The sequence below is a fragment of the Typopeltis vanoorti genome, chromosome 13 (genome assembly GCF_054136105.1).
Source record: "Typopeltis vanoorti isolate ZY-2024b chromosome 13, IOZ_Tvanoo_1.0, whole genome shotgun sequence".
Lineage (NCBI taxonomy): Eukaryota > Metazoa > Arthropoda > Arachnida > Uropygi > Thelyphonidae > Typopeltis > Typopeltis vanoorti.
This window is the reverse complement of record NC_143561.1, coordinates 87,685,868-87,702,571: the sequence shown is the minus strand read 5'-3', so window position 1 is coordinate 87,702,571 and position 16,704 is coordinate 87,685,868. Positions and strand designations below refer to the sequence as shown.

Below are 16,704 nucleotides of genomic sequence, written 5' to 3'. Positions count from 1 at the left end.
CATGTCAACTTTGTTATTTTGGACAAATTGGCCATTTTGCTAGAATCAGAATCTAAGAATATCAGGATTACATTAAATTTTTAGAACTGCAAAAGTCTGGTTTGGCTTGCCATGCCACTTACACTAGACACAGAATGCTTTGGAACCAAACCAAGATTTGTCATTCCAGCAGATTTAAATTTGATTGGCTGTTTCCTGAAACTTCATGACATCATCTAAGTCTTAATCACCCTGATTGCATACCAGCCTGAAAGTTCTGGGAAGTAATTGCAATAAACTGTTCATTTTTTTTTTTTTTTTTGGTAATATTGAATACAGTATTTAATTTTGATTTACAAAAGATATTCAATGCATGCCTTTGAACTCTAAGTGCATTCTCTTGATAACTCAGATGTGACATGATTCATGTTTTTTGAATGTAGTTAATGAATCTTCTCTTTTCTCCCTGATGATGTCCATGTAACATTGATGATATATACAAGGCATGTTCAAAAAAAGACCGAACTTTTGCTATAAAGACTTTATTGCTCATTTTACAACATTTTAAGCACTGTACCCTTCAAAGTAGTCCCCTCTACTAGTGATACACTGTTCCCAACATTTCTTCCATTGTTGGAATGCTTCCTGGAATGCACTTTTTGTGATGGCACGCAGTTTCCTTATCGCATTTTCCTGAATCTTCTCCATGGTTTGGAAACGACATCCTTTCAAAGTGGCTTTAAGTTTGGGAAACAGGAAAAAGTCTGATGAGGCCAAGTCATTTGCATTTTTTTTATCATTTGCATTAGCAAGCAGTTCCTGACGATTTCAACACAGTTCTCTTTCTGATCATTAGTCAACAAATGCATCATGAATTTTGCACTGATGCAAAATTTGATGGCAAGATCCTATGCTGATGCCCACTTCATCAGCAACTTATTGGACAGTTAACACGTTCGCTGCCACGCTACTTTGGCATAGCCTGTTCCAGTACGCCGAGCAATTTCACTTCTTCAAGGTCAGTACGGTACTCTCGTTGCTGGCGGTCAGCGTCATATGAGTATACTCACAGTTGGCTTGTGCAGAGCATATTCCATCTATGAGAATACACAGTTTTGATGCTAGCTCCACAAGCCAAGCATTTTCACTTCTTCAAGGTCAGTATGGTAATCTCGTTGCCGGCGGTACGCTTCATACGAGTATACTCGTAGTTGGCAGCGAACGTGTTAAACGATGATTTCTATGAATCACAGCATGAACTCTCTCAACATGGTCATCGTCCGTTGATGTGGAAAGTTATCCAGGCCTGGGATCTTCACCGACCGATTCTGCCCTTTTTTAAATGCTTAAAGCACTCATAGCACTGCTTTCGGCTCATGCAGTCCTTCCCATATGCTTAATTAAGCAACAGAAATATCTCTGTAAAATATTTACGGAGTTTGCAGCAAAATTTCACACACACACACACACACATTGTTCTTCAAGCTCTTTCATTGTCACTTTCTCACTAATCCGATGAACAGCTTGCGCACATGCTCGCTTAAGCATATGTAACTCGGCGATTAATGTTCATAGCAGAATGGGACAAATGGCAGACTGTTGTCAATACCCGACACTAGATGTGCTCAGTAGCTGCAGTGCGCTCTCTGAACCGATTAATACACTATTTAAAAAAAGTTCGGTCTTTTTTTGAAAACCCCTTGTGTATGTATATATGTATATATATATATATATATATATATATGTTAAAGATACCAAGCTATTTTAAACCTGGTTTTACTCCATTTCCCAAGTAAGCAAACAGACAAATAAGTCAAGTTTGCGCCTGCAAGTGTTGCAAGTCTAACTGACCCTGCACGTAGTGCAAGACCAAGGCAACTCATGGCAAAAGTAGAATAAGCTCTGATCACTAATCTTAATATTTACCCTTAATGCAAAGCACATCTCCTGGAGGAGATGTATGATGCTTTGTATTAAAGGCAAGGGGCCACTACCCAGACTGGTTTCAACCTTTATTGAGGTCTCATCAGTGGGAGCCATGCTAGACGTTAACATTTATTATACCCAAGGTAAAATACTTTCTACATTTATATCTCCTCCTGAGATTTTTATTTAATAAGGTTAAAACACCTTATGGTAACTTGTTCTGGTAAAATACTTATAAGCTCTGTATTACTAAAATCTTGGTATTTCTAGCATGGCTTCCACTGATGAGACCTCAATAAAGGTCGAAACCGGTCTGGGTAGTGGCCCCTTTAATACAAAGCATCATACATCTCCTCCAGGAGATGTGCTTTGCATTAAGGGTAAATATTAAGATTAGTGATCAGAGCTTATTCTACTTTTACCATGAGTTGCCTTGGTCTTGCACTACATTCAGGGCCAGCTAGACTTGCAACACTTGCAGGCGCAAACTTGACTTATTTGTCTGTTTGCTTACTTGGGAAATGGAGTAAAATCAGGTTTAAAATAGCTTGGTATCTTTAACATTTATTATACCCAAGGTAAAATACTTTCTACATATATATATATATATATATATATATATATATATATATACTAGGGGGGATTCTGCACCCCCCACCTGGAACTTATGGCACCCAACTCCCCCAAGTTCCGGGCTGGTAAGTGGGTTTTGCATTGTTTTGAAACGTCCAACAAATTGTTGTCTCATGAAGGCAAACACATTGTTGGACGTGAAACATTTCAAATTTCGGCTTATCAGCTTAACGGCTTAATCTGGCTCAAAATAATGAAGAGACAAAAAACGTGACATAAAAACATTTCAAATTTCAGCTTATCTTTTTATATATATAGAGTGGATATATATATATATACACTGGACTTTAAAATATATTCTGCTTTTCTATACATATGTTAACCATTGAAAACATATAACATTATGTCTAGTACACATGTTCCTTTAAAACATCTAATTACATCTTATCCATTCTTTAATCCACTGCACTTCTGAAAATCAAATCAGTATCAAAAAATCATGCAACATAAATCAAGAAAAGTAAATAAACAGAGTACTCACCTATGGCAACTCTTTCCTGTTTTACATATTTCAAGGGAAAAAAAAAAAAAAAAGAAAGAAAGCAAAGTAGTTTCATGTTAGAATAAAACATCACAGCTACAATTTAAATATTGTTCTTTTAGCTGTAATGCTGACAATGCTATTATTATTATTATTATTATTATAATTCAAGCCTCCATGGAATCAAAAGACTCATTGTGGGAGGTCCTTCCTAAGAAACACATCATCCCACTCCTTGAACTCATTGACCGTTCTTGCTCTCACCACTCTATCAGACAATGCATTCCAAGGTTCGACCACCCTCCATGCAAAGATACCACTCCTTACCATCTTGCTCACAGCTTCCTTTTGCAACTTTTTAGGATAATGAGTTTGTAGTTATTATCAATAGTAGTCTCTACAAGCTCATTAAAACTCATAATTTGTAAATAATGAGTTTGCAGATGCAACCTATGTGTGTGTGTGTATATATATATACACATACAAATAATGCTTTAATCTTAAATTATACTATTCTTTTTTGAATAACAAAAAAACGTTGTTGTTGTTTTTGACTTATTTGTCTTCCCAACTTCCCAACTTTCATTGGAAGACAGCTTTAGTTTGTCTTCCAATGAAATTGGAAGACAAACAATTGTCTGCAGACAATTGTTTACCTTATAGTGAGGTTACCATTATTATTATTATTATTATTCAGGCTCCCATGGAGTCAAAAGACTCATCGCGGGAGGTCCTTTCTAAGAAACACAAGTCTATCAAGACTCATCGAGAGAGGTCCCTCCTAGGAAATAAAAGTCTATCATACCACTCCTTAAAAGCATTGACTGTTCTCATTCTCACCACTCCATCAGGCAGTGCATTCCATGGTTCTACCACCCTCCATGCAAAGAAACCACTCCTCACCCTCTTTCTCACAGTTTCCTTTCATAACTTCCAGAATGGCCCCGTCTCATGACTCCTCCTTCCCGCTGTTCAACCAAGCGAAAGAACTTCCCAGTGTCAACCCTGTAACCACCTCTCAATAGTTTAAAAGTCTCAATCATATCACCTCTCCTTCTTCTATCCGTTAAACTCTGCAGTTTGCCATAAAAGCTTTGTTGGAAGTGTGCGTGTGTGTGTGTGTGTGTGTACACATACATACATACATACACATACAAAGATCACTGGTGAGGAAGATAACAAACACATGAAACTTGAAGAGAGTGGTAAGAAGCTCTGGTAGATATTTGAGCACTTTATGAAGATTATTTTCATGATAGTAAATGCTACAGAATTTGACCAACTGAATCAGTGCAGCTGGAGTGGCAAACATTAAAATCAACTCAGGAGGATGACTTTGCTATTAGAGATGTATTCAAGAAAATGAGTATTTGAAGAATGCTTTCATCTTAAATGATACTATTCTTTTCTGAATAACAAAAAAATGTTGTTTTTTCCGTAACTATCATTGGAAGACAGCTTTAGTTTGCATTAGTGGACACTTAATTAAAAATTTTGTGATTCTTATTTATATATGCAGGTTTACGGACAATTTTTTACCTTATAGTGAGGTTACCATTATCATAAAAGCTTTGTTGGGAGTGTGTGTGTGTGTGTGTGTGTGTGTGTGTGTGTGTGTGTGTGTGTGTGTGTGTGTGTGTGTGTGTGTGTGTGTGTAACACACACACACACACACACACACACACACACACACACACACACACACACACACACACACACACACACACACACACAAAGGATCACTGGTGAGGAAGATAACAAACACATGAAACTTGAAGTGAGTGGTAAGAAGCTCTGGGTAGATATTTGAACAATTTATGAGGATTATTTTCATGATAGTAAATGCTACAGAATTTGACCAACTGGATCAGTGCAGCTGGAAAATATAATTCAGCTGAAGAAAGGGAGAAAGTTCATAATGACTGACAACAAATGAATTTGATGCTATTCCTTGTTCTAAATTAACAGAAAAAAGGAAAAGAGATGTTTAGTCAAAGGAGATCAAGAGGAATAGCATAATTCTATAGCATGGAATGAAGAGTTAAACAGAAGGAGAACAAAATCCTGCTTAGGCATGACCAAGAGCTATTTAACAGCACAATATGTGAATACAATCAAAAAGGTCAAAATGCTGAATAAAGTAGGTGTCAGATGGATGAATGAAGGGATTAAGCAAGAAATGTGGAAGAAGGCGCTGAGAAAGCAGCACAAGTTAAATAATCAGTTAAATAATAGTAATAATCAGTTACACGAAGAGTACAAAGAGCAAGCTAGGAAGTTAGCTCATTTGGTAAGGACAGCAAAAAAGTGCAATATGAGCAGAAATAAATTAGCAAATCAGGCCACGAAAAATCCTAGAGAGTTCTTTTGACATGTAGCAAGTAAAAGAAATAAAGAATGTTTATGATAAGATGATGATAATGGACAGAAATGGTAGCTGATGCTGCAAGGACATAGGCAATGTATTCAAATAAGAAGATCATCAGGTTATTTCATCCTCATCAGTGTGACATCATGACAAGTCCCAGTTTAGAGGGAATAGGAGATAATTGAGTGTTGGTGAGTGAGTAAGAAGTATATGAGAAATTAAGTTAATTTAATGTTGATAAGATAATAGGACTTGATGACACGTTGTCATGTGTCTTAAAGAATGTTCCAGGGAGTTAAGTAGCCTTGATGTACCTATTTAACAAGCATTTAACAAGTAACAAGAAAAAAGGCAAGACTGTATTTTGGCAGCAGTGAAGGTGACTACGTTATTCTTGCCCCATCGAAGAATAGTATAGATATCAGTGCATAAGGCACTTGCTGTAGATTTTTGTATTTCACCATACATCCCAAGATATGTTGAATGAGTAAGAGGAATGATAAATATTATGTAAAATGTTCAATGAGGGAAGATCATGTATCTGTAGGAGAAAGAGGACAGGTGACAGAACAGCTGAGGAACTCCTACATTCGTAGAGAAACTCAGAGAGAGGAATCTGCTCACTACAACACATTTTTAATGACCAGAAAGAAAGCTAATTACAAAAGGTGGAAGGGAAGGAAGATGAATGGGTGGTAATTACTAAGCAGAGCTGGATGCCAGATACAATCAAGTGCTCTGCTGGGCAATAGCACATATTTCTTGTGTGCATCCAATGAGATGATGTAGGCTAAGAGATTTGATGTGGATCTAGACTGGTGAAATCAATACTGGGAGTCAATGATTAAATGGTGGACTTCTAGATAGTGAAGAAATTGACTATTAATGACCTTCTCTATTATTATGGATGGGATTAAAGTGAAGACGATAGATCAATACTATGATAGCAGACTTTATCTCCCTTTCTTTGGAATAGGCAGTGTGTAAAGATGCATGTGTAAAGATGACATAGGACAGGGGTTCGTTCTGGAATAGAAGTTTTGAATGCAACTGAAGAGATACCATCAGTACCAGAAGACTTTTTGGTATGTAGGTTCACTTAACATTTTTGTAATGTTCTTTCTTACTAAAAGATCACAGGAGATATATGTATTATACTTTGTGGTAAGGAAGTAAGTGAATGCTAGTTTTGAGGGAAACTTGTGCCATAGTATCATAAATTATCTACACGTAGACACAAGGAGAAGTAATATTTAGCAGTATTAAATATACTGCCAAATATTTCAGTTTGAAACTAACAAACTATCATCAGTGGCCAGAAGGTAGAATGCAAACAACTGAATTATTCAAAATAGCACAAGCTGAATGATGTTAAATTGCTAATAGCATTATGCTTCACTGCAAAAAAAAAGTTAATCATAAAAGTGATTATAAAATTATTATATAATTTATATTATCATCCAAAAAAAAAAAAATTTGATTTATAATATCATACTAAACAGACCATTACATAGATGTAGTATCCAGTGGTTTCTTAGGATCTTCTAAGTTTTGTGGATAGAAATACAATTTTATTAATACAGACCAGTATCAATAAAAGTGATTATAAAATTATTATATAATTTATATTATCATCCAAAAAAAAAAAAATTTGATTTATAATATCATACTAAACAGACCATTACATAGATGTAGTATCCAGTGGTTTCTTAGGATCTTCTAAGTTTTGTGGATAGAAATACAATTTTATTAATACAGACCAGTATCAATAAACATTTATTAAAACCTACCAGTTTCGCCAGCAAACTGTCTGGCTTTTTCAAGGCATTACGGAGATATGAAAGTTAGTAAATGCAAATTAAAAGGAACATAAAAAACGTTGTAAACCAAACTAGTATCTATGGTTACACGTTTGGCGTGACAGAGATGGCTTATTGTTCTTATTCATTATCACGCATGCGTGTTTGTTGTAGACTTGTAATGTGATTACTGGCTAGCTGTAGTTCAGATTGATTGAGAGAGAGGATCAAGTTTTTCCACGAACTGTTTAGAATTACACCCTGATTTCTGTTGAGGTTTCTGCCGGTTATTAGTACTATTGTGGCTTCCTTAAATACACGATGCCTGTAGTCGTCATCGAGATATGGCATGGAGCTGTTTTGCCAATCTATCGTGTGGTTAGACGTGCAGAAATGATGTGCTAAGCCGGAAGAGATGCTTCCGTTGTGGTTTACATCACCAACATGTTCTTTTTGTCTAATTTCTAAACTTCGTGAAGTTTGTCCGATGTAGGCAAGACCACAGGAGCAGGGAATGTAATATACTCCTGGATATTTGTAGAACGGAACTTTATCTTTTGGAGATCCTAAAACTTGTCTGATGTTGGTGGTGGGTTTGAAGACCACTCTGATGTTGTGGGCTCTTAGTATTCTTGCTATTTGATAAGAAATTGACTTGATGAAAGGTATCACTACAGTAGAAACGTGCTGACGGTGGGATTCTTCTTGTCTGGGGTTGTCATTGTATAGATATTTTTTGATGATGTTTTGAGGATATCCATTTTGTGATAATGTGTTGGCTATTAGTGAGAGTTCATTCTGTGTATCCTCCTCTTCTGATATAAACTTTTTGGCTCTATGTTTCGACATGTGGATAATACTCAGTTTGTGTGACTTGTGATGGTTTGAAGTATAGTGAAGATATCTTCCAGTATCTGTGGGCTTTCTGTAAATGGATAATTTGACACTGTTAGGTTGTTTTTTTATCAAAATATCTAAAAAATGCAGTTGGTTGTTGTTTTCTACTTCCAGAGTGAATTTTATCTTGCTATGTATTGAGTTGATTTTATCCACAAATGATTTAAGGTTGTCTAAGCTGTCTTGCCATATGATGAATATATCATCCACATATCTCCACCATGTAGATGGTCTCGGAGAGATTGCAGAGAGAATTTCTTTTTCAAGTTTTTCCATGAAAAGGTCTGCACAAGATGGTGATAGTGGGCTTCCCATTGCTAGGCCTTCTAATTGTTGGTATATGGTGTTGTTAACCTTGAAGAAATTAGATTGAAGGCAGTGTCTAAACATCTGTGTGATGTCTAGAGGAAAGAGGTCTTGGATGATGTTTATTACCTCTTCTACTGGAACAAATAAACTAGCCAGCCTAGATGTTGTCCCTTTTCACCAATGTTCCAGTAGAAGAGGTAATAAACATCATCCAAGACCTCTTTCCTCTAGACATCACACAGATGTTTAGACACTGCCTTCAATCTAATTTCTTCAAGGTTAACAACACCATATACCAACAATTAGAAGGCCTAGCAATGGGGAAGCCCACTATCACCATCTTGTGCAGACCTTTTCATGGAAAAACTTGAAAAAGAAATTCTCTCTGCAATCTCTCCGAGACAATCTACATGGTGGAGATATGTGGATGATATATTCATCATATGGCAAGACAGCTTAGACAACCTTAAATCGTTTGTGGATAAAATCAACTCAATACATAGCAAGATAAAATTCACTCTGGAAGTAGAAAACAACAACCAACTGCATTTTTTAGATATTTTGATAAAAAAACAACCTAACAGTGTCAAATTATCCATTTACAGAAAGCCCACAGATACTGGAAGATATCTTCACTATACTTCAAACCATCACAAGTCACACAAACTGAGTATTATCCACATGTTGAAACATAGAGCCAAAAAGTTTATATCAGAAGAGGAGGATACACAGAATGAACTCTCACTAATAGCCAACACATTATCACAAAATGGATATCCTCAAAACATCATCAAAAAATATCTATACAATGACAACCCCAGACAAGAAGAATCCCACCGTCAGCACGTTTCTACTGTAGTGATACCTTTCATCAAGTCAATTTCTTATCAAATAGCAAGAATACTAAGAGCCCACAACATCAGAGTGGTCTTCAAACCAACCACCAACATCAGACAAGTTTTAGGATCTCCAAAAGATAAAGTTCCGTTCTACAAATATCCAGGAGTATATTACATTCCCTGCTCCTGTGGTCTTGCCTACATTGGAAAAACTTCACGAAGTTTAGAAATTAGACAAAAAGAACATGTTGGTGATGTAAACCACAACAGAAGCATCTCTTCCGGCTTAACACATCATTTCTGCACGTCTAACCACACGGTAGATTGGCAAAACAGCTCCATGCCATATCTCGAAGACGACTACAGGCATCGTGTATTGAAGGAAGCCACAATAGTACTAATAACCGGTGGAAACCTCAACAGAAATCAGGGTGTAATTCTAAACAGTTTGTGGAAAAACTTGATCCTCTCTCTCAATCAATCTGAACTACAGCTAGCCAGTAATCACATTACAAGTCTACAACAAACACGCATGCGTGATAATGAATAAGAACAATAAGCCATCTCTGTCACGCGAAACGTGTAACCATAGATACTAGTTTGGTTTACAACGTTTTTTATGTTCCTTTTAATTTGCATTTACTAACTTTCATATCTCCGTAATGCCTTGAAAAAGCCAGACAGTTTGCTGGCGAAACTGGTAGGTTTTAATAAATGTTTATTGTAAAATACTGGTCTGTATTAATAAAATTGTATTTCTATTATAAAAACGACCAAAAATGTATACTTTAAAAAGTTTTGTGGATATTATTATTGGCCTTAATTAAAAAATAAAAAAAAAAAAAAAAACCATATATTAATGTGTTATTTGGATCAAACTTTCCCATATTTTTTACAAGGATAGGAAGTCATTCCAATTCAAGTTAGGGCAGTAAAGTAAGGTCACAGCACTCTCTTTGAATAGGCGTTCGAATTTATACTGACATTTGTGTAGAAGGCGAGTTTTAGACAAGAGAATGTTGTGGTCTGCCTCTATTCTGTGTTGCACCAATCCAGACTTATTGGATTTGTTGTGAAGAATATAAGATTGATGTTCTTGTATTCATTTTTCTATTGAACGTCTGGTTTGTTCAAAGTAGGAAAGCTGGCAGTCACATGGAACTTGAAATACACCAGGAAGAGACACAGTTGAGAGTTTATCTTTTGATGGGAAATACGTGGATAGTTTATTAATGGGAATATAAGTAACTACTAAATCATATTTCCTCAGAATTCTTGAAATAGCTCTGAAATGATGGAGTGTATGGGATTGGAAATCGGCATATTGATTCTTTGATATTTTGGTTGAGTTTGTAGGAGTCAAGAAGATGTGTAGTTCTTTCAGAGAAGCCATTTATTTTTAGGTTGTTTAACACTTATGAAACTTGGCTGGGATTAAGATGGAAAAAATACACAGAAGTTGTGGCTGATGGGTTTTGCAAGTAAGCAGAAGGGAGACTGCAATTGGTCCTTTCAAAGTCAGATATGAATTTGCTGATTTTTTAAGCAAATTCATCCATAAAAAGGTTGCAAATCTGCAGTTCATTTTTTAAATTTTATGAGAGTGGTCTGAAAAGTTCTCGGCCTCGGCCATAGATGGCAACACTATTGGCACATTTTTTTTTTCAAGTTGGTACATCTGTCATAAGCATCCATGTGAAATTACAAGTCATTCTATCAAGTAGTTTGTTTTATACAGCTGTCTGAAGCAAAAGTGTTGTCTGAAATTAATGAATTTCTTGGTAAAAGAAGGTTTAACGCCAAAAGAAATTAATTTGAAGTTCATAAAAGTTTATGCACACTCTTCTCCTTCATTTTCGACAATCAGGAAATGGGCTGTCAAGTTTAAATGTGGCCATACCAGCCTTGAAGATGATCCATGTGAAGGATGTCCAAAAAGTGTAACAACACCAGAAATCATTGATCAAGTGCATGATATGGTATTGGATGACCGGCAAGACAAAGTGCATGAAACTGCCGAGACTATAGGCATTTCAAAAGAATGTGTAGGATATATTTTGCATGAAGAATTGCAAATGAAAAAGCTTTGAGCAAGATGGCTGCCGCACTTGCTCACAGCAGATCAAAAACGCACTAGCATGAAAATCTCTGAACAGTGCTTGGAGCGTTTTAACAAGAATAAAACTGATTTTGGGCGTCGATTTATTACTATGAATGAGATTTGGATTCACCATCACACACCAAAATCTAAACAGTTGTCAAAACAGCGGACAGAAGCCAGTTGTTTAGCACCAAAGAAGACAAAATCAGTTCCATCAGCCAGAAAAGTCATGGCATCGGTGTTTTGGTATGTTAAAGGCATTTTGTTTATTAATTATCTTGAAAAGGGTAAAACAATAACCACGGAATATTATTCCAATCATTTAACCAGACTAGACGAAAAAATTCATGAGAAAAGACCCGGTTTGCAGAAGAAAAAACTCATCTTTCATCAGAACAATGCACCTGCACCACAAAGGTGTTTTGGCAATGGGAAAAATTAAGGGATCTGCACTATGAATTGTTGGAACATCCACCCTATTCCCCATATTTGGCTCCCTCTGACTTCTATCTCTTCCCAAAACTAAAACTCTTCCTCGCTGGTCAGCGTTTTTCTTTGAATCAAGAGGTGATTGCAGCTGTAGAGAGGTTTGCAGATCTTACTGAGAACGTATTTAATTAACGTTACAGGGACAGGATAATGCCGCTGGAATAAATGTATTAGTCTTAAGGGAGATTATGTTGAAAAATAAAAATAATTTTGAAATTATAAATTAGTTTTTTCATTGTTAGGCCAAGAACTTTTCAGACCACTCTCGTATATATGAACCTCTCAAGATGAGTCTGCCGACTCCATGGAGGGTGCAATGTTTTTGATAATATTTTTCTATTTTTTTTTAATTTATTCTTTACATAATACAAAAACCATGCTCTAGTGACAAAACATGGAACTTGGCAAGCTAGTTTAGGTTTCCAGTAAGCTGTGAGATTTGAACCCACAGCCTTTCTGACTGAAGAGCAAGTACACTAACATTCGGCCATCTAGACCAAAAATCATGTTATTTTGCATTTGTTGAATGCTTTAGTGTAGGCTGAGTGAAGTTGTAATTCTTGTCATAAGCATCTGGATTAAGCTTAATTCTTTTCTTGAACTGCCTTGGTATACCGGTTGTTGTTGTTGTTATTATTATTATTATCAGACCTCCAAGTATTAAAAAGACTCATTGCAGTTGTTCCATACTCTAATGCAAAAAAGATCATTACTGTGCTACAGTAAGTAGAATATTGCATATTGCAAATTCAATATGCAATATTCTACTTACTGTAGCACATGCAAAATGTATTCGCTTGACTGAGTGAAAGATTATTATTATTATTATTATTCAGGCCTCCATGGAGTCAAAAGACTCATCATGGGAGGTCCTTCCTAAGAAACACAAAGTCTATCAAGACTCATCGAGGGGAGGTCCCCCCCCCTCGAATAAACACAAAGTCTATCATACCACTCCTTGAACTCATTGACCGTTCTCGCTCTCACCACTCCATCAGGCAATGCATTCCATGGTTCAACCACCCTCCATGCAAAGAAACCACTCTGCACCCTCTTGCTCACAGTTTCCTTTCATAACTTCCAGGGATGGCCTCTTGTCATCACTCCTTCCCGCTGAAATTATAAATTATAAACGAAAAATCAACCAAGAGAAAGAACGCCCCAGTGTCAACCCTGTAACCACCTCTCAACAGTTTAAAAGTCTCGATCATACCACCTCTCCTTCTTCTATCCACCAAACTCTGCAGTCCACATTCCCTCAGCCGATCCTCATAATTATCATTGTACAGTACTGAAACCATCTTTGTTATCTGCCTTTGTATCCTTTCCACAGTTAATTTATCCCCTTCAAAATCCTGGGACCAAATCTGAGAACCATAGTCCAAGTGTGGTCTGATCAGGGTCTTATACAACGGAATGATAACTGTTTTATCTCTGCAGGTCAGTGTCCTTCTCATTATTGCAGCAATCCTCGGTGTTACCCTCACTACCTTTGCAATATGTCATCTGAATTTCAGGTTTCTATTGATAATCAACCCCAGATCTCTTGTCTCCCCCTACTTCCTCCAGTATAACTCCTCCCATAGAGTATGCAGTGTCCCATCGATGTTTTCCAAACCTCAAGACCTTACATTTTGCAACATTAAACCGACATCCCCATTCATTTGCTGATCTATCTAGCTTATTCAAATCCTCTTGCAGGGCTGCTGCATCTGCACTATTACTAATAATCCTTCCCAGCTTCTGTATTGAGCCCTGTAGGGACCCCACTTGTAACCCTCTGCTTCTTTGAAACTGCCCCACCATACACAACTCTCTGTTAAAAATACCAAGCAATTTTAAACCTGGTTTTACTCCATTTTCCAAGTAAGCAAACAGACAAACAAGTCAAGTTTGCACCTGTAAGTGATGCAAGTCTAGTTGATCCTACAGGTAGTGCAAGACCAAGGTATCTCGTGGTAAAGGTGGCATAAGCTCTGATCACTAATCTTAATATTTACCCTTAATGCCAAAACACATCTCCAAGAAGGGGATGTATGATGTTTTGTATTAAAGGCAAGGGGCCACTACCCAGACCGGTTTCGACCTTTATTGAGGTCTCATCAGTGGGAGCCAGGCTAGAAATACCAAGATTTAGTAATACAGAGCTTATAAGTATTTTACCAGAACAAGTTACCATAAGGTGTTTTAACCTTATTAAATAAAAATCTCTGGAGGAGATATGAATGTAGAAAGTATTTTACCTTGGGTATAATAAAATTTAAAAATACCAAGCAATTTTAAACCTGGTTTTACTCCATTTCCCAAGTAAGCAAACAGACAAACAAGTCAAGTTTGCGTCAGATGCTAGACTTGCATCACTTGGAGGCGCAAACTTGACTTGTTTGTCTGTTTGCTTACTTGGGAAATGGAGTAAAACCAGGTTTAAAATTGCTTGGTATTTTTAACATTTATTATACCCAAGGTAAAATACTTTCTACATTCATATCTCCTCCAGAGATTTTTATTTAATAAGGTTAAAACACCTTATGGTAACTTGTTCTGGTAAAATACTTATAAGCTCTGTATTACTAAATCTTGGTATTTCTACCCTGGCTCCCACTGATGAGACCGTATTTCTAGCCTGGCTCCCACTGATGAGACCTGTTTTCAGCGGCCCTGAGAGAAAGCTCCATGTTCCAGCTCTGCAGTGAAAGTATCCCAGCCTTGGATTCCAGTTGCCAGTTACCAAATCCCGAGAGAGAGAGCTCATATTCCAGTCCTGCTGCCTTGGTAAGATCCCTTTGTGTTTTTTTTTTTCCTTTTTGTGGGTTTAGGAATATATATATGGCATTCCGCTATTTTTATAGGAATAGACTATCCCTGGAAAATCTTCTTCCTTCTTTCTTTAAGTAATGTCTTAGTCTTTACCGAGGGTAAGAACCCTCGGGTTCGAAATAGATACTGATATTCAGAAGAGGACGTTTGCGCAGACTATAACTGACTGCGTCGGGGCACACAATATTTCTGGTTTTACCCCTTATGGGGGGGGGGAGGTTTCAGGTTGTCTGCAGAAACGCTTTAACTAGAGAAAAATTACTGACAGGAGTCGAGTGCCAGGGAAAAATTTTTCACCATTTTGTAGTGGGAAGTCTTTCCAAAAGAGTAAGAATAGATCGGTTCCCGCTAGAATATCTCGAAGAAGACACTAACATCATACCTAAAGTCTTCTCGAAATGGGGAGCCATGCGTGACATAAAAATTGGCATGGACGCTGACTTCCCTCAATGGAAGTCAGGAGAAGTCACCTTTTCTGTCATGATGAAGGCAGAAATTCCGAATTTCGTCAAGATAGGATCGGCCAGGGTAATGGTTAGCTACCCTGGCATAAAGTGACTATGCTTTAAGTGCGGATCACCTGAGCATTTGGGTGCTGGCTGCCCCACAAATAAGTGCAGGAACTGCATGCTGACAGGACATGCCTTAGCGCAATGCGAAGCATCTTGCCGGATATGCAGAGACGAAACTCACAAAGTTAATGTTTGCCCTAACAGGAAGCTTGCTGAAAGAGCAGGAGGTGCCATAACACCTGCAGCAGTAGCCATTCCAGTAATCAGTCTGGAACTCACAACAGAGGACTCTCAAAATACCGGCCAAACTTTAAACGAACCAAAAGCACTTAATTCAGAAGATTTTCCAGCCCTCCATCCCCCAACTATCGTAACCACTACGACAGAAAATCAGGCAATAAGAGGGAAAATGCAGAAGGCAAAACTAAGAAGAAAAAGAAACGGAACGGCAAGACATCTCACACCACTGAAACAAAGGGCAACATTAACAGCACAGAATCAGAGGAAATGGAAACCAGTACCAATACAACGAAATGACCTATCACACCAGAAGAAGAAGAAAATAAAAGAACCAAGCCGAACACCGAAAGTCCAACAGAAATGTCAAGTTCTGAGGACGAGCAGGAAAACGAAACAGCCGCCGGAAAATCTGAAGAAAACATACTTTTCAGTTGGGATCTCAAACCAGTCATCAATTTGACATATATTACGAGTCCTGAGTTATTGGAAAAAGTGACTACGGCACTAACGGAATTGGGATATCCTAAAATACAATATTCGGACGAGATAAATAACAATCAGATATCGATAAAATGGGGAGACCATGTTTACCACAGACTGCACTGGAAACCAATCGATATGCAGAAACTACTAAATTTAACGGATGAAGAGGCGACATTATTTGTTAAATTTCTAGAAAATGTTGCAAAACTATTTGAAGAAAAGGTACTCGAGAGAATCAGGAAAGGATCGAATTAAAAAAAAAAAATTTCTCGTTCATTTTTAGAATTTCTCGTTCATATCTAGTTCACAGGAGGGGGTGGACCTGAGAACCCGAGCAGCAAAGGCTTACAGTGAGGCGGTGCAGCTCCTTGTGGGCTGCATCACTCGGGCCAGGATCTTCCCCCGTTCCTACAGTACTATTCTGTTATTTCACTGACTTTTGTTGTCCTATTTTATGTGTGTCTTAGCTCTTTTATTGGTCTGCTTCGATGTGTCCTAGTTCCTTTTGCTTTTCAATTTATGTGTGTCCTCCTGCATTTGTTTTTCACTTCTTTCATCGGCCAGACATCTGAAGAGGTGGCTGGCCGGGGAACGCGGAAAAGAACGGATGGAGGGAGATAATGTCGGAGATCTGCTTGGTGCTGGCATTTAAGTCAGGCCAAGCAGATCGACTGAGGCCTCTTTTAACTATCTACTACTATCCACTCTATCTTTCTCCTCCTCTCTCACTATCAAGCTGACTCTCAGCACAACTTTTTGACTCTAAAGAGGCCAATGATGAAAAGATATCAACTCCCATTCTACCTCAATAAAGGTCAAAACTGGTCTGGG

General features: G+C 37.5%; 1 protein-coding gene across 1 annotated transcript in view; it reads right to left on the bottom strand.

Annotated features, from left to right (window-relative positions):
* The window catches only part of LOC150100341 (uncharacterized), a 330,657-nt gene that overhangs the window by 223,448 nt on the left and 90,505 nt on the right, over nt 1-16,704 (bottom strand). Inside the window, exon 3 of the mRNA XM_090402716.1 lies at nt 3,020-3,035. Within this exon, the coding sequence (XP_090258842.1) occupies nt 3,020-3,035 (16 nt within the window). The remainder of the gene's footprint in view (nt 1-3,019; nt 3,036-16,704) is intronic.